The sequence below is a fragment of the Suncus etruscus genome, chromosome 1, assembly GCF_024139225.1.
Source record: "Suncus etruscus isolate mSunEtr1 chromosome 1, mSunEtr1.pri.cur, whole genome shotgun sequence".
NCBI classification, from domain to species: domain Eukaryota; kingdom Metazoa; phylum Chordata; class Mammalia; order Eulipotyphla; family Soricidae; genus Suncus; species Suncus etruscus.
Genome location: NC_064848.1, coordinates 116,165,850 through 116,184,799, shown reverse-complemented (window position 1 = coordinate 116,184,799; position 18,950 = coordinate 116,165,850). Strand labels below are relative to the sequence as shown.

Genomic DNA, 18,950 nt, shown 5'->3' with positions numbered 1-18,950 from the left:
CTAAACCTTTTTTAAAAAAAAACCACTTAAACTTTTGAGGTTGACTTGAACTAATATGCAAGTGCATGGAAATGTAAAAAACTACTATGTCTTCAAGTTTAAGGAGTTACATAAATTTTATAGCTTTAGATTGCTTTGTGTACCTCTAGGAAAATTTATAATGTACTACAATCTGGGGTCTTGGGGGACAAAGTAATTGTACATGGGTTCTGTTTTATCGTTCTTTGATTGTAAGTTTAAAATTGGGGTGTCAGCAGGGAGATTTCTTCTGAGAACTTTTTTTTTGTATGATTGTCCTTCCACTGTAACTTTACCTTGTCTTCTTCCTTTGCATCATTGTTCACATAATTAAAAAGAAAAGAAAAGAAAAAGAAAATGGGGAGAAGAAATGAACAGACACTTACTCAAAATTAGAACTATTGATGCCAAAAGGCACTTGAAAAAATGTTCCACATCATTAATCATCAGGGAGATGCAAATCAAAACAACAATGAGGTATCATCTCATGTCACAGAGACTGGCACACATCACAAAGAACAATCATTGCTTGCGGGGATGTAGGCAAAAGGAACTCTTATTTGCTGCTGCTAGAAATGCTGTCTAGTCCAGCCTTTATGGAAACCAATATGGATATTCCTCAACAAACTGGGCATTGAGCTCCCATATGATCCAGCAATTCTATTCCTAGGGATATACCCTATAAACACAAAAACACAATACGCTCCTATGTTCATAGCAGTGCTATTTACAATAGCCCAAACCTGGAAGCAACCCAGATATCCAACAACAGATGAGTGACTAAAGAAACTGTGATATATCTATACAATGAAATACTTACTATGCAGCTGTTAGAAAAAAATATAGTCACGAAATTTGCCTATACATGGATGAATATGTAGGCTATTATGTTGAGTGAAATAAGTCAAAGGGAGAGAGATAAACACAGAATAGTATCATTCATATGTGGGATTTAAGAGAAATAAAAGACAGTATAATAATAATACCCAGAAACAATAGAGATGAAGGCCAGCAAAACCAGCCCTTGATAACAAGCTCATCATAGAGTGGTAAGTGCAGTTAGAGAAATAACTACACTAACAGCTACCATTACAATGGTAGAGAAATACAATGCCTGTCTTGAAGACAGGCAGGGGAGAACGGAGGAGAAAAAAGGGGATCAATGGTGGTAGAAAAGTTGCACTGGTGAAGGGAGGTGTGTAATTTATGACTGAAACTCAAATACGAACATGTTTGTAACCATGGCACCTAATTAAAGAAATTATATGAAATGAAAAATATATTCTGTTGTTTTTGTTTGGGGACCACACCTGATGATGCATAGGCTGGCTTTGTTCTTACTCTGGCTCAGGGATCATTCCTGGTGGGTGTTGGGACACCTTATGCTGTATTGGGAATCAAACTTCCCCCACAAATGCAATGCAGGTACTATTAATACTAATGTTACTGTACTATTCTATTTCTGGCCCTAAAATCAGAGATATTACGGTTTTTACCCATGTTCTCTGTATTTCTTATATGTTACTATGGGTCTTTATTTAACTTCTCTGTCCTCCAGCTTTCCTATCTTAGAAATCTAAGCATTATTAATTACATTAAACATTTTATTGGGGATAATTAAAAGCCATGTATATAAAACTCCTAAACTAATTCTTAGTTCATAATGGGAACTTATTAAATGGTTACAGCAAAGAAATTACTTTTACTTCAATAAAAATCAGATTTGTTGGCCTCATTTCTAAATTTATAAAATTATATTAGCTGGGCCAGAGAGATAGCACAGCAGTACAGCATTTGCTTTGCATGCTGCTGTTTCAGGTTGGATGATGGCTCAAATACCGGGATCTCATATGGTTCCCCATGCCTGCCAGGAGCGATTCTGAGTACAGAGTCAGGAGTAACTCCTGAGTGCCGCTGGGTATGACCCAAAACCCAAAAATTATTATTTTAAAATCAGTTTTTTTGATTATAGGCTTTTAAAATTATGATAAATTACAAGTATATATGGTAACCATTTTAAGTGTATAGATTAGCAATATTATTTTAACCCACTGTACATTCAGTCCTTAGGTCTTGTCATCTTCAGACCTGAAATTCTCAACCTATTCAACTACACTGTTATTCTTCTTTTCTCTTAATTGCTGGTATTCACACTCTTCTAGTTTCTATGACTTGGACTATTCAAGGAACTTGGTATATATGTAGTCATAGAGTCTTTGTCTTTGTGACTTATTTCACTTACACAATGTCCTCTACATTCATCTATATTGTAGCATGTGTCAGAATGTTTTTTCCGTAAGGTTGTATAATATTGTGTGCATACAACTTTTTTAAAATAAATATCTTTATTTAAACACCTTGATTACAAATATGATTGTAGTTGGGTTTCAGTCATGTAAAGAACACCCCCCTTCACTGGTACAACATTCCCACCACCAATGTCCCAAATCTTCCTTTTGTTGATCCCTTCTGTTAATGCTTGGGCTGCAAATACATGCATTTTCCCTTTATTTTCCCTTTGTGTTGATTTCTGAAGTCTTCCATAGCTAATTGTCACAAACTGAGTGGCTTAAAACAATATAAATTTATGGTTCTGGTGGCTAGAAATTCAGACCTTAAAATCAAGGTGTACTTGTCTGAAAGATACACTGACCTTCAATGCACTGACCCAGGTTTGATCCCTGGCACTCCATACAGTCTGCTGAGCCTGCTAGAAGTGATTCCTGACTTTGTGTGCAGAGTCAGAAGCCCCAAGTACTTTGGGTGGGACTCAAAAAATATAATCAAATTCAAATTGTGGACAGAACAGTGCTTCCGATGAAGTTCCTGGGGAATTCTTCTTTGCCTTTTTCTAACTTCTGTTTCTTTAGTCAGTCTTTGGAAGTACTGTGCTTATAACTCTATCACTCTAAGCTATGTCTCTATTGTGTGTCTCTGAATATGTTTTTCTTAAAATGTTGTGAGTCATTGGGTCGAGAGAATCCAGGTTAATATTATTTCAGCCTAGACTCTTTCTGAAAATAGATTCACACCTTAAAATTTTGGTTTTAATGAGGTAAGTAGAAAGCCTGTCTCCAGTACAGGTGTAGGGGGGTGGAGAGGAGGGAGATCTGGGAAATTGGTGGTGGGAATATTGCACTAGTGAAGGGGGATGTTCTTTACATGACTGTAATCATACAACTATAATCATGTTTGTAATCACGGTGTTTAAATAAAGATAATTATAAAATAAAAAATATATGAAAATAAAAAAAATTTGGTTTTAGTGGGTCACAATTTAACCCTTTCTATCCTCTAATTTTTTTTTTTTTTTTGTGGTTTTTGGGTCACACCCGGCAGTGCTCAGGGATTATTCCTGGCTCCAGGCTCAGAAATTGTTCCTGGCAGGCACGGGGGACCATATGGGACGCCGGGATTCGAACCGATGACCTCCTGCATGAAAGGCAAACGCCTTACCTCCATGCTATCTCTCCGGCCCCTCTATCCTCTAAAATTTATAAAGTGTATAAACATTTACATTAATTAGTTTAGGTAGCCATTAAAAAATGCCAATTGCTGGATAACTTAAATGGCAAAAGGTTATAGTTTTTCTAGAAACCGGAAAGGATAGCCACTGTAGGATTTCAGGTAGGGTTCATCTTTTTTTTTTTTTTTTTGTAAGAATTCTCTTCATGACTGTAACCACCTCTTTGCTATTTTCTCTCACACCTAGAGAAGGTAGAGGAGAAGGAGTAAAGTGGAGATGGAAAAGAAAAAATGCACAAGCTATTTATGGCTTCACTGAGAAGGCCACTGATGCCATCAGACTGGGCCTTGATTACACTTGACTCCTCTAATCCTGATTTGTTTCCCAAAGTTCATTTTCAGGTTAATTGAGTATTAGGGCTTCAGTCTTTGAATCAGAGCAGGGGGAGACACAACAATTTAATCTGCAATACTTAAAATGAAAATATATATTAAGCCACATTTTGTGAATCTTTAGTTTAGAAAACAGTAATTGAAAATTTATTTTTATTATTTTTAGTAGTTGAAAATTTTTATTTTGTGTGTATATATAAGCCTAAATCCTCTTTAAAATTATGTCATGAATTACCTAATATTTGTGATTATCTGATATTTGGTAAATGAATATATTATTTGATCTATGTTCCCAAATAATCAATGGTTATTTATAAACATTATTAAATGGTGTTTTGAACATAACATTTTTTTTGTTTTGTTTTGTTTTTTGTTTTTGGGTCACACCCGGCAGCACTCAGGGGTTACTCCTGGCTCTATGCTCAGAAATCGCTCCTGGCAGGCTTGGGGGACCATATGAAATGCCGGGATTCGAACTACCGTCCTTCATGGAAGGCAAATGGCCTACCTCCATGCTATCTCTCTGGCCCCAAACATGACATTTTCTGAATCATATTTTTTGTTCACAATTTTTTATACTTCATTCACTCTTTTTGTTTTGTTTTGGTTTGGTTTTGGGGTCACACCGGGGACCACATGGGATGCTGGGATTCGAACCACTTCCAGTTTAAATAAGGTGTGTGCATGGTAAACGCCTTACTGCTGTGCTATCTCTCCGGCCTCTATTCACTTCTTATTAATTATTTTAGATTTTTTGTTTTTTAAGATGTGGTAAATTGCAAAATACTGCATACTCCATCTTCACCAAGTGAACTAACACAAGTAGCATTCCGATAAAAAACAATTTATAGCCCTCCAATAGGACTTTCATCTTCCTTAGTGAACAAAATCTTCATAGTTCTTTTACATAGTAGAAGTTGGGGAGCCACTTACATAGGCTCCTGGATTTGTAACAGATGTTTATGTAACTCTCTTACTCTTCAGATGTTTGTGAACTTGTTTTTGGCCAACATGCCCTCATTCACAGCATTTAGATTAGCTGATCTCAGCTTAGAACAGTTTTTCTTTTGCTTTCTTATTCTTCTAAATCTTCCACATTTCCTAACCTCTTCTCCTTAGTCTTACACATGACAACTGCATTTAGCTGAATCTCTGTCTTTTAAGAAGAATTATCTAACTTCTATTCCTCTTACTCTGTGTGTTTTTATTAACTCTGCAGTTTGATTCTCATTCATAATTGCTGTTTATCTTTATTGCTCATCAGTCCAGACATTTTTAAAAGGTCAAAAAGTGTGATTTTGCTTCACTCAATACTTTATATGGAATAGGTACATAATGAGTAATATATATTGATTGATAATAAAATACTTATGTTTTAACATAAGTATTAAACATCTAGCAATGCAACTATTTTACAGATGAGGGGATTTAAATCCTGAAATGTAATGTTCGATGAGGGAGAATAGTGAATAAAAGAGTGTTCAGTACTTTTAGGAGATTTGCTTTGCTTGAATCATACACATAATTACTACCTTTCAGTTATTCTAACATTAGTAAAACCCAGTATACAATATCAGCTCTGACTGAACTATCATTTCTATTCTTTCACTAATTCTATTCTTGTGGTCCTCCTTGTTATTTTGATAGTTGTCAGTCTCTTTTCATATGTAATTTAGCTTGCTTCTCAGACAAGATTCCTAAGATGATCCATTTAAACATATTTTTATTTCAACCAGGAAAGCTGCATCAACTTTTAAGACTAGTTTGTTTACAGCTAATTATTTTAATAATAGTCTTTCCTTTTCTGATCCTCTCTTTTATTAAACCTATAGACCCAAATGACCTTCTGATTTTTCCATTTTCCCCTCCATTTTTCTCAGTGCTCTCTGGATTTGAAACTTAACAGATAAAGTAGACTTTTTCCTGCTTCTGTCTTTTGAAGTCTGTGAGCAGTCAGTTTCTAAGTCTCTTGCATCTGTATTATTTATATATGATCACTGCAACTCCTAATTTTAAGTTCTTATTTTCTTTTTTTAGCTTTATCAACGTTAAATACTTCATTATTTTTTACTCATTGAACATAGCTGTTTTATTGTTTTTCCCCTATTTTTAAAACTTACGAATTAGAGATTATAGAGGTGAGAGCTCATTTCTTTAGAATTACTTAAATAATATCTGTTTAATAACTTATTTCAGTAATAAGATAGAGTGATTCATCAGGAATTGGAACAAAGTTTGTTTTTAAACAAAGGTTATTCTTAGCATTCTTTTAAATTTCAGAATATTAACAAGTGATTTGAAAATTATTATTTTCTGTTACTAAGTACTAAGTCTTTAAGATATTTTGTCTCAGCAGTCTCTCATATTCATATAAGCTGTATTAGTAAACCAAATCTTAAAAATGTCCTTTCTCATTCACTTATTGAATTAATTCTTTTTGTTTGTTTTTGGTTTTGGGCCACACTTGGCAGTGCTCAGGGGTTACTCCTGGCTCTGTGCTCAGCAATTACTCTGACAGATTCAACTCTAGGAACCATTTGGGATGCCAGGGGTCAAACCTGGGTTGGCTGTGTGCAAGGCAAATGTCCTACCTACTGTGCTGTCGTTCTGGCCCTAGAATAAAACTTGATTACCATTGAACACCTTTGATATATGATATAAGGATAGCAGTGTATAAAACAAATGTGGAACTATAGTATTTGCATGCATTGGACCTGAATTTGATCCCGGCACCACATATGGTCCCTTATGTGTAGCACCAGGAATGAACCCTGAGAATAGAGCAAATAGTAGTTCCTGAGCACCACTGGCCTTAAAAACAAACAAACAAATAAGCATAACCCCACAAATGAAAAGCAAACTTAGAACCTTTAAAGATCTAAAAATCTGATGTGGAACACAGGCATTAGCTAATTCTATAAAAAGATAAAAATCTTTGAGTGATAAATTAATATGTCCCACATCAGACAATCTACAGAAGAGCTAGGCTTTTTATCTGTACCATAACTATCTAACATTAAATGGCTAAAATATTTCTACTATTTCTAATCTGTGAGCATGATGCCCACAGATTAAGATAAAAATCATTGAGCTCATCTTTTTGTTTACAATGCTAGATGAGTTGTAAGAATGCTTTTATTACACCTGTGAGATTGGTTCTATAATTTTTTCCATTAAGCAGATGATGAAACTGGACTTGGAAAGGGTAAATAATTAGATTTGGTTTTGGCTACTAAGGGCTAATTCTTGGATTTTTATCTAAATCTCATTCCAGAATCATCTGTGAAATAGGATTAAAAATAATTGGTAATAGTTAAAAATAAAAGTCACAATAGTACATTTAGTTTATAAGCACTGTAAAGTGCTGAAACAGAAACAATTTAAAAAATATTTTTGTCATATCTTAGGTAAAGTTTATGGTATTAATATTCAATATTATTGTACTCAATGAGCACCAAAGTGACCATGACCTCCACCACTATTCCTATGTCATTTCTATTCTGGTTTTTCTCCCCACCCCCATCTGCAAACTATTGGCTTTGTCTTGTAATATCAAGGGTTTATTATTGCTCTATGAGATCTGTTCTCTATATTATCTCTCTGTGTTATTTAGATGAATGAGCTAACCTAGTATTTGTCTATCTTATTGTGGCTTATTTTGCTTAATATGATAACTTCCAGTTTCATCCTCATTGTAGAAAATTTTATGACTTCATTTTTTGCTGTTGTTTCTTTGTTTATTTTTGTTTGGGCCATACGAAGTTGTGCCTAGGGCTTACCCCAGGCTCTTCACACAAGGATCACTCCTAGCAGGCTCTGGGGACTCTTTGGGATGCTGGGGATTGAATCTGGGACAGCCATATGCAAGGCTAGCACCCAACCCATTGTACTTTTGCTTAATGACTTTGGCCCTGATTTTATCTTTTCTTAGAGCTGCATAGTATTCCTCTCTAATCTCTCACTGTCTACCTTTATATCTTTTTTTGGTTTTTGGTTTTTGGTTTTTGGGCCACGCCCGGCAGTGCTCAGGGGTTACTCCTGGCTGCCTGCTCAGAAATAACTCCTGGCAGGCACGGTGGACCATATGGGACACCGGGATTCGAACCAACCACCTTAGGTCCTGGATCGGCTGCTTGCAAGGCAAACACCACTGTGCTATCTCTCCGGACCCCTACCTTGATATCTTATATCTAGATATCTATATCTAGTATCTGTATCTAGATATTTAGATAGATAGATAGATAGATAGATAGATAGATGATAGAACCTGTCACGTGACCTTTGATAATCATTACAACTAAATGTGGGAGCTCCACAGTCAGGTGTATATATGACTTGGTTCTCACAACAACATCATCATTGAGAAAAATGTAGAAAAATATTAGCAACTATAAGTCACAAGTGTCTGGAATGAGTAATTTCTGATGACCTAGATGGTGTTTGTTTAGAAATTAAGCAAAGTGTAATTTCTTCCCCATAAGAGAAAAATCGATCATCTCAATATGTGCAGAAATGGCATATATAAAATTTATTATTAATATGTGCAAGAAATACTCTTAGCCTTTTTCTATCACTGTGTACTTCATATATATGACCAGTGTTTCTGTTATCTACCTCACTGCCCACTGCTCTCTGCTTCACCTATTCCACCCCTGCCATGGCCTTCTTAGAGAGAGCAGATTCCTGTATCAACACTTTTTTTGATTCCTCAGCTCAGATATTCCTCCTAAGTCTTCTCCAGAGAGTATCTCCTTTATTTTATGCTGGTCACTTGTCAACATTGCCAACAAAATGTATTATTCCAACTGCTGTCTAATAATCCCCATCATTTCCTACATTTTCTCCCACTTATTTTTTATAGCATTTCAAAATCCACACAGTATTCTATCTTTATACATTTCTCAGTAAATATAAAGTCTGAAAAGGCAGTGACTTAATTGGTTTTCTTTCCTACCAGTATTTGGGGCTCCATGCAGTGCTGCATGTTGAACTTGGACCTCTTGCAAGCAAAGCAATGCACAATAGCCTTTGAATCTCTGTTGCCTCAATTGATTGATGTTGAATTTATGTTTCAATCATCCCAAGGTAGACACATAGTAAGCACCACATAATTATATGTAGCTACAATGACTGGGTAAACTATAATGAATTGTATTTTATTTGCATGATTCAGGCATCAGTGAACTGTGCAGAATTTAATTTTCTAAATAAACGTAGAATTTTGTTATTTCCGACATGACTCTCTTCACATGGATTATCCTCTAATGAAGGAGAAAAATTACAGGGGAAATAATACACAGTGATTTAATTTTGTCTTTTATGAAGTAATAACTAAAAATAATGTTCCAAATGTGTTATCATTGTTTGTGTCTGTGATGATTTTAAAATATGCTAATCATTTAAAAAATGTCCAGTTGCTATTTAAACATGTAGATTTATATTGACTTATAATCGTTTTTCTATTCATACCTATTCATATCTCTCCAAATCTTTCCCTCTCTTTTAAGAACCCAACTCAAGTTGGAACAGCCCTTCAGGTGTTTTATAATCTTGGAGCTTTGAAGGACACTATCGCTGACCTCATGGATGGGTACCGTGCTACGTTAGAAGAAAATATCAACAGTGCATTAGATATCAAAGTTCTGACTCAGCCTTCCCAGTCAGTTGTGAGAGGTATGGCAGTAAATTATATTTAGCTTCTTTGTTTATTTATAAAATGAGAAGTTCTTTGGATAGTATGTGAGACATTCCAACTTTCAAAGCAATCTAATGAACTCAGTTTTTAGTAGAAAGAAAATTAGAGAAGAAATTATGGTACAGAATTTATTTATAACTTTTTTCTAATCAGTGAGTTGCAAAGGCCAATTGGTATATTCAGAATGTCTAGATAAAAATCTACAAACTGGCATCATTTAGTTCAGAAGAAACAGATGTAGGAGGAAAAAAAAGAAACATTTCCTCACATTTTCTTTATATTGAGGTAGGAATTACTTTCTTAAGGAAATGCAATTTTATTTTTCTAGGATTTTCCTTATGATAATTCTGGTATACAGGAGCATTAATGGATAACTGTGGAAGTAGAAACTGATAAAAACCCTTGGGATTGTCGAAACTCTAGGCAAAGTCTAGAGGAGGCTACTAAAGAAAGATTCAAAGTAGATGAAAGTAGCTGTACTTAAGCAACTTACAGCTCTTCCTACAAAGAAGTATATACTGATGGCATTAAACATACATATATAACATACCTAGAGTGTGTGAAGCTTGTCAAGCTGAGCCATTTCTGCATTTTTCTCTGTATGCTCTTCTTTCTCTTGTTAGTATAAATGAACTGTACTTAATGCTAGCAAAGATCAAGTAGTCTTCTTTTGTGTTAGATCCTATTACTCAGGAGCATTGCTATAGAAGGTTCCCTTTGCCAGTGCCTCAATTTTTCCCTACATCTGTTTCTCATCATATTTAATTATGCAATTATATTTTTCCTTCTCTAAAGTCAGATGTCAATTTTTACTTCATTTTTTAGCTGTTATCCCATTTTATGCATTTAAAATAAAGAAAAAGTACCCAAAATATTGTCTCTACTTGCTGCTCCTAGTTTTTCTCTTTATACTTCTTCTATTATAAAGAGCATTAATCATCATAGAGTTATCGTAAAAAAACTAGCTAATGTATTTGCAATTAAAATGATTTCCCTATACAAAACTAACACTAAAAGAATGATATATTCACAGGTTATTGTTTTCATATATACTATATAAATATATCCTAAATAGTCAAGTATATATAGTATATGTCACTCATAAGTAAATTGCACTAGATCAAAAGAAATAAAAGATTTTATATCTTAAAAGGATTTTTAAAGATTAGCCCTAGCTTCTGAATACGGGTTCATTAATACTATCCCAGAAGGAGAGATTTGAAAAGAAATTACTGAAGGAGATTTTACTCTTAGCTTTTCCTAGCAATTATTCTCAGACAGTTTGATCTAATGTTTAAATTTCCAGGAGCATTTTAATCTCATTCCCTCTTGTGTTGTCAAGAAAAGGGGAAAAATGAAAGCAATTATTCACATGCTGCCAATCCTAATGTAGTCTTTGTTGAAAGGATAGTTTAAAGCTTTATTATCATCTCTTGATGGGTAGATACTTTGGTTTAAGCATACACTATTATTTTTTAATGAATGATCACTGCTATTTTTTCCCAAAATTTTATATTGGCAATAAATTTCTGATACTGTGGGTTGTATTGATGTTTTCTAGTGGAATGTCCTTGTTTGTTGAAATTATACACTAAGTGGTGTTAGGAAATAATGTCAGTAACTTATTCTCAAATGACTTACGGAAAAATATATTGTACTTCCAAACTTTCTGCATGTTTAAGATGGTTTCAAAATCAGTATACACATATGTATACATATATGTATAACACTAATGCAGTTTTAAAGCAATTTGTTACCATGATTTTGGGGGGCCACACTTGGTGGCACTCAGGTGTTACTCCTGGCTCTTCGGAAATTACTCCTGGCCTGCTCGGGGGACCATATGGGATGACTTGGTATCTAACGCGAGGACCATATGGGATGACTTGGGATCTAACACGGGTCCATCCTGGTTCAGCCACATGCAAGGCAAATGCCCTACTGCTGTGCTATCACTCAGGCCCCACGATGTATTTTTTTTGTTTGTTTGTTTTATTTGTTTTTTGGGCCACACCCGGTAACGCTCAGGGGTTATTCCTGGCTATGTGCTCAGAAATTGCTCCTGGCTTGGGGGATCGTATGGGATTCGGGGAATAGAACTGTGGCCCATCCTAGGCTAACGTATGCAAGGCATAAGCCCTATCATGTCTTACGCCATTGCTCTGCCCCTCCCCCATGGTGTATTTTTAAGTTTATAATTTAGTAGGAAATAGATAACTCAGTTGAAAAAAAAAAGAATATCAATAGGCATTTTATGGAAAAGCATTAAATAAATGTGAGAAAATGTTCCACCTGATTTTAGAACAGTATTTCTTAATTGGAATCCATGTAGCCCTTTGTGGACTCACAGACTATTCCAAAGGAGCCATTAGTAAAAATCAAGTAAATGGGAGATCATGGCATGAGAGGTCTAGCTGATAGAACACGGGGATCACAGGGAGGAAATAAAGTCAAAGAGGACCATGGTGAAAAAAGCTTAGAAACCCTGTTTTTTGTTTTTAATATTAACTTATTTTAAAAAGAAATAAGAATGGGGGCAGAGTGATAGCACGTGGGTAGGGCATTTGCCAGCAAATTACCATTCAATTACCGGCATCCAAAGTGGTTCCCTGAACCTGCCAAGAGTGACTTCTGAGCGCAGTCAAGAATAACCTCTGGGGGCTGGAGAGATAAGCGGTAAGGCGTTTGCCTTGCATGCAGAAGGACGGTGGTTCGAATCCCAGCATCCCATATGGTCCCCCTAGCCTGCCGCGGCGATTTCTGAGCATAGAGTCAGGAGTGGCCTCTGAGCGTGGTCTGACCCTCCCCCCCCCAAAAAAAAAACAACCAGGGAAAAAAAAGAGTAAACTCTGAGCGCCACCGAATGTGGCTCCCAACCAAAGCAAAATACAAAGATTGTACCTAATATGCCTTAAATTATGGTACCTATATGTTAAAAATTGTTTGTTTTTTTTTTGGCCAAACCCTGTAGTGCTTCCAACTTTATTCTGGCTCTGTGCTCACTCCTAGTGGCACTTAAGGAACCAGATTTAGTGCCAGGATTAAACTCAGGTTGGTCTCCTATAAGGAAAGGACCTTAACCTCTGTATCACCTTTCTGGACCATACATTAGAATTTTCTATTGCTCAATTATTTGTAATAAGGATGATGTACTGCAGTGGAGAAGTGAGTAAAAGTATTTACACTCAGGTGAATAATTCTCAATAACTAACAAATTTAGCAATAAAAATTCTAAAAAACCTTACAGGAAAAAGCAAATTGCAGAAAGATGCATACAGTATACTATATTTAAAGTTGAAACATGACGATTTATGCTGTATATTGTTTTTAAAGAAGTTTATATGTAAGTATAAATCTATGTATTATAATAATACATTTTAAAATTATATTAGCTTTGGGGGTAAAAAATGCAGCCACAAAGGAAGAGATACAGAGATAATTTTTAAAATTTTTCATTAAATATTCTTTCAAAACTTATTAATACAGCAGTTTAGTCTAAAAATGAAATTGAAGAAAGCATAGATATTTTTCGTATATCCTCTGCTTCTACACATGCAAACTTCTTCCAGGGACAATACTCCCTATCAGAATGGTCTTCATTTTTTTATTAAATCATGCATAGAGGGCATAGATTCATATATAGTTCATAGCTTACTTTGAGGGTTCATTGTTGGTATTGTATATCTTATGTGTTTTTTAAATATGTGATATCTCTGTTATTATAATAGCATTAAGAGTATTTTAACTACCCTGAAAATAGTGTACTATTCTTAACTAATCTCACTTTCTTCACCCTTGCAATGACTTATTTTCCTGATGTCTCATAGCATTGCCTTCTGCAGAATGTCAGAGAGTTAGATTTCATACAGAGTAAAACTGTTTTTGATTGACTTCTTTTCTTTAAAATATTTTTTAACAGTTCCTCTTCCATATTCCTTAATGACTTGATAGTTCATTTTCTTAAAATACCCAATAATAGTTATGGTTGTACTGGATTTTATTTATCTATTCAATGAGATTTTGCTTATTTCCACATTTTGGCATTTATGAACAAAAGCCGGTATAAACATGTGAAACCCCCAATGGTCTTCCAAAATTGCTATATCATTTTGCTTCCTACTGATAGAGGAATTCTCTCTCTCCTCATCCTCCCTAGCATTTGCTGGTAGCAGTGTTTTAGATTTTAGCTCTTCTGCTAGGTAGATAGTGGTATCTTTTTTTTTGGTTGTTGGGTCACATCAGGCAGCGCTTAGGGGTTACTCCTGGCCCTACACTCAGAAATTGCTCCTGGCAGGCTTGGGGGACCATATGGGATGCCGGGATTCGAGCCACCGTCCTTCTGGTCCTTCTGCATGCAAGGCAAAAGCCCTATCTCCATGCTATCTCTCCAGCCCCAGATAATGGTATCCTGTTGTTGCCCTTGTTTATATTTCTTTGATATTCATGGTGAATATCTTTTCCATTGCTTCTTTTTGCTCATCTATATTTTTTATGGGAGAAATGCCTCATATAGTCTTTGTTCCATATTTTCATTTAGTTGTTTCCTTATTTTAAGAATTTTCTGCATTTGGATTATATTTCTTTCATATATAGCTACTGTAAATCTTTTCCTTTGTTCTGTGACTTTCTTTTAAACTATCTTGATAATCTCTTTGGTCTCAGATGAAGACAGAGGTTCTTTTTGCTTATTTCTTTGTTTGGTGGGGGTGGTTTGGGTCATACTTGTCACTTTTGGTGCTGCCTAGAGAACCATATGTATTACCAGTGATCAACATTGTGCCAGCTGGGTATAAGGCTAGAGCCTTACCCACCATTCTGTCTATAGGCCACCAGAGCAGAAGTTTTTGGGTTTTTTTTTTTTTTTTTTTTTTTTTTTTTTGGTTTTGGGGTCACACCCGGTGGTGCTCAGGGGTTACTCCTGGCTGTCTGCTCAGAAATAGCTCCTGGCAGGCATGGGGGACCATATGGGACACCGGGATTCGAACCAACCACCTTTGGTCCTGGATCAGCTGCTTGCAAGGCAAACACCGCTGTGCTATCTCTCCAGGCCCCAGAGCAGAAGTTTTAATTTTAGTTAAGTCTCACTTACCGGGCCAGAGAGATAGATAGCATGGAGGTAGGCCGTTTGCCTTGCATGCAAAAGGATGGTGGTTCGAATCCCGGCATCCCATATGGTCCCCTGAGCCTTCCAGGAGCGATTTCTGAGCATAGAGTCAGGAGTAACCCCTGAGCACTGCTTGGTGTGACACAAACCTCCTCAATCACATTTCACCAGTTGCATTTTTCAAGGATTATATTTTTGATAGAGTTTTTGAGTCATTGTTTTACTTAAAAGTCATTTAAATTTTATCCTTTTCTGGGAGTTTATACTTTTGTGCTTTACATTTAGATTCCTATCCATTTTGACTTAATTTTAGTGAAGAGTACAGGTTTTTATCTAGATTTATTTTGTTTGCATACATATATACAGCTGTCCAGCACTGTTGTCAAATGTTGTCTACATCTAATATTCATCTATTTCTACATATAATAATCATGTTACTTTTCCTTTTTTAGATGGTTGATAGGAAAGATTAATTAATCTGAACATTTATATTGGAAGTAAATTCAAGTTGGTTTTGCAGAAAATTCCTTTCACACATTGTTGATGTTTTACCTGTGTGTTTTTTGAGCCTGTGTGTTTTTAGATCTGTGAGGCTTTTTATTTTGGTATTATATTTTATTTTAATAGTGTAATTAATGCTGGTCTTATAAAAGGTGTTAGAAAGTATTTCCTTTGATTCTACAAAAGAGTATGTGGAGATTAGGTATAATTTCTTCCCTAAATGTTTGGTAGAGTTTATCAGTTGACATATCAGGTTCTGGAACTTTTGTTTTCTCTGTGCTTTGGTTTCTTAAAAGTAACTACGAACAGAAAATAATATGTACTTTTATTTCTCCTTGTAGTTGCTTTAAGAGGATAATGGTTTATGTGTTTTCTGGTTCTGTATAATAAAATTTAGGCATGTAATTTGTCAGATATTTGCTTTGTATTCTAACTTTTAATAGGATGCCGTTTTCTGTTCTGGTACACTATATTTTGCAGGTGAATTATCTAATACTTGTATGCTTTTTTGTATGCTTTTCCTTAAGTTTTTTTTGCACAATACTACAAGTTAATTTAATTAGAGCTAGATTTCAAATAGGAATTTTAAAATCTTAATTAAAAATTTTAAACCACTGTTTTGTTTTGCTTTTTTTTTTTGCTTATATTTTTTATTAGAAAGTCATAGCATCTCATATCTAAAGGTAATGTATCCTTCTTTTCTAAACTCTGAATTATTGAAAATGTGGCATGAAGTAGTTTATAAACATACTAGTTTCCCTCGATTTGTCTCCCCATTAAAAACAGGATAAATCAATCACTTAGAGACTGCTTTTTTTTTTTTTTTTGGTTTTTCGGGCCACACCCGTTTTGATGCTCAGGGGTTACTCCTGGCTAAGTGCTCAGAAATCGCCCCTGGCTTGGGGATCAAACTGCGGTCCTTCCTTGGCTAGCGCTTGCAAGGCAGACACCTTACCTCTAGTGCCACCTCGCCGGCCCCGAGACTGCTTATTTTTAAAAATAGTTTTATTTGTTTTGAGTATCACTTTTTAAAAGTCTGATGCTAATGTGAAGGTATAGTGGGTAGTGTGCTTCCTTTAACCAGGGCCAACATGTGTTTCATTCTTGGCACTATGTGTGGTATCTCAAGCTCTGTCAATAGTGATGCCTAAATGTAGAGCCAGGAGTAAATCCTGAGCACCACAGGGTCACAGGCTATGGCCACAAAGGGGAAAAAAAAAAGTAGAAAAGAGGAAGAGGAGGAGAAGGAAGAAGAAAAAGAAGGAGAGAAGAAAGAAGAAAGAGTGAAAGAAGGAAATAAAAATTGACATTTAAAAATCCTTTTCGTGGAGAGATAGATGGTACAGTCATTTAGGTGCTTGTCTTGCATGTGACAAACTCTGGTGACTCTCACCTCTGCATATGGTTCCCTAGGTGTTTCTCAGGACTTATCCTGAGCACAAAACCAAGAGTAAAACCTGACCCAACACCAAGTATGATTTCAAACCTCCCCCACAATAAATTTTTAATGTTGAAAAAAGTTTCAAACTTTTGCAAATAACTATATAAGATTCTTAGATATCAGTCTCAGTAAATGAAATGCTGAGAAAAAAAATTTTAAGGCACAAAATATGGGGGACATGGAAAGGAAAAGCGTTGGCCTAAATACAAGGAGACCTTACCCCTGAAGTTTTCTGGCATAAGACCAATTCTGGGCTCCAGGCATATTAGGTTGTCAAACCCAAGTCATTGTCTGTAGTGCTGATATCCAACCTCCCCCCCACCAGTTGCTGTTGTTGGTGTCAGGTTTCTGTAGTTAAGATCCTGCAATCTGTGCATATCTTCCATCTAAGTCAGGATGATGTGTAGCATCATCTAGTTTCACCTCACAATTAGAGCCCTGCCCTGAAAGCAGGTGGTTGTTGTTGTTGTTAAGTCTTCTGGGTGTTAAGGGAACTCTCTTTGGAGTAGGTCGATGCTGGGGCAGCGGTAGGGTCTTCCTGGTAGAGTATTGCTCCCATGTGATGTTATAGACAAATGGTGGTTGTTTCATAGATAGCATTCCTGGTTCAGGGGTTAATGGACAATGCCCTTTCTTCTGAGGCCTGAGCCAGGTCATTATGATAATGTTCAGGGCGTAAGGTCCTACTGCATTATAAGATTTGGAAACACTGAAAAATTAACATTATTTTAATATGTAATCCATATTCAACATTTTTCAGTTGTTCCCCAAAATATTTTTTGTAGTTTTCCCCCTCAACTAAATTCCATTTAAGGATTACTTTTGTATTGATTTTCTTTTCTCTTTACTGGTCTTTAATAAAGAAACAAACAAAAAAAAACACTGCCTTTTGTCTTTATGGTATTAACATGTTTGGAACGCTCCACAAACTGAATTTGTCTGCTTTTAGATGATTGTTTCTTCATGATTAGATTGAGGGTGAACAAACAGGTAAGATAATGTGTGTTTTTCATTGCATTACTTGAGGAAACACCAACATTATCAATCCATCTCACTATTGTTGATGCTAAAAGCAAAGTTACAGTAGATAGTGTATGCCAGACTGTGCCTTGTAAAAGGAGTCTGTTTGTAATTAACAGCTAATAGGTAGCACACACTTAAAGAACTATATGAATAGCACTTCCTATTCCATGTAACACTTCACCCAATGTTAGTGTCCACTATTAAGCTTTCTGAGTTGCTTCACTAGTGATTGCAAACTGATGATAATTTTCTAATTTTATCATTCATTCCATACTTATTAACTAACACTCTCAGATATACTAGTTTTGATTCTTCTCTGTTTTAGTTTTTACTGTGAACACATGTTATTTTTAATTAATATTTTTGAATCCACATATAATCATAATTTTTGAATTTTTCATATGTTACCAAGTTTATTCTATAAAGTCCTACCTATTTTGACAAATTCACTATGTCTTTTGACACTTATTTTAGGTTCACCTTTTATTTTATTGCCTAATACATGATCTCTTTCTCCAATGAATCCTGGTTTCTTTTATATATATATATATATATACTTTTTTATAAATTAAAAATTGGCTGTAATGTTTGCTTATTTCTATCTTGGACAGCGTTTCCCCACCTTCCCCGACCAGTGCTCCTTTCTATCCTTGTGCTCTTCCTTGTTTACCACTTGGCATAGGAAAACATTTGATCCTCAGTTGACAAACTCTCATCTAGGAATGTCTCTGCCCTTTCAGTGGAGAGCTTAGCAGACATATCTAATCTCATTATGTATTTATCTTTATTGTGTTTATGCCAAGAACCATTATTTGTTCTATTGTAAAGTATATCAACACTGATTTCATATTTACAATATATTCAGCAACAATCTATTATAGTATAAAATAACTCTTTGTTATTTTTTTCTTTCTAAAGAACATTTCATTCAGGGCCGGAGCGATGGCACAGTGGTAGGGTGTTTACTCAGGATGGATCGCAGTTCTATTCCCAGCATTCCATATGATCCCCTAAGCCAGGAGCGATTTCTGAGCACATAGCCAGGAATAACCCCTGAGCGTCACCAGGTGTGCGCCCCCCCCCCCCCCCAATGAACGTCTCATTCAAGTTAGGGCTCATGCTTTAAAATTAATTGAAATGTATCCATTTTTTGTGTCCTCCATTTTTTTTTTGCTTAGTTCCTTATAGATATAAAAAAATTACTTGGATTGAGATTATGTTCTCAGTCTTATAATAATTTCTGTTCCTGATTTTTTATTCAAATTTTTTTAGTTCTTTTAAAATGCTAAAGTTTTAGGGGCTGAAGCATT

At 35.4% G+C, this 18,950-nt stretch overlaps 1 protein-coding gene across 1 annotated transcript in view; it reads left to right on the top strand.

The window, feature by feature from the left end:
• The window catches only part of COG5 (component of oligomeric golgi complex 5), a 262,931-nt gene that overhangs the window by 126,746 nt on the left and 117,235 nt on the right, over positions 1-18,950 (top strand). The window contains exon 8 of the mRNA XM_049783180.1: positions 9,384-9,549. Coding sequence (XP_049639137.1) covers positions 9,384-9,549 — 166 coding nt within the window. The remainder of the gene's footprint in view (positions 1-9,383; positions 9,550-18,950) is intronic.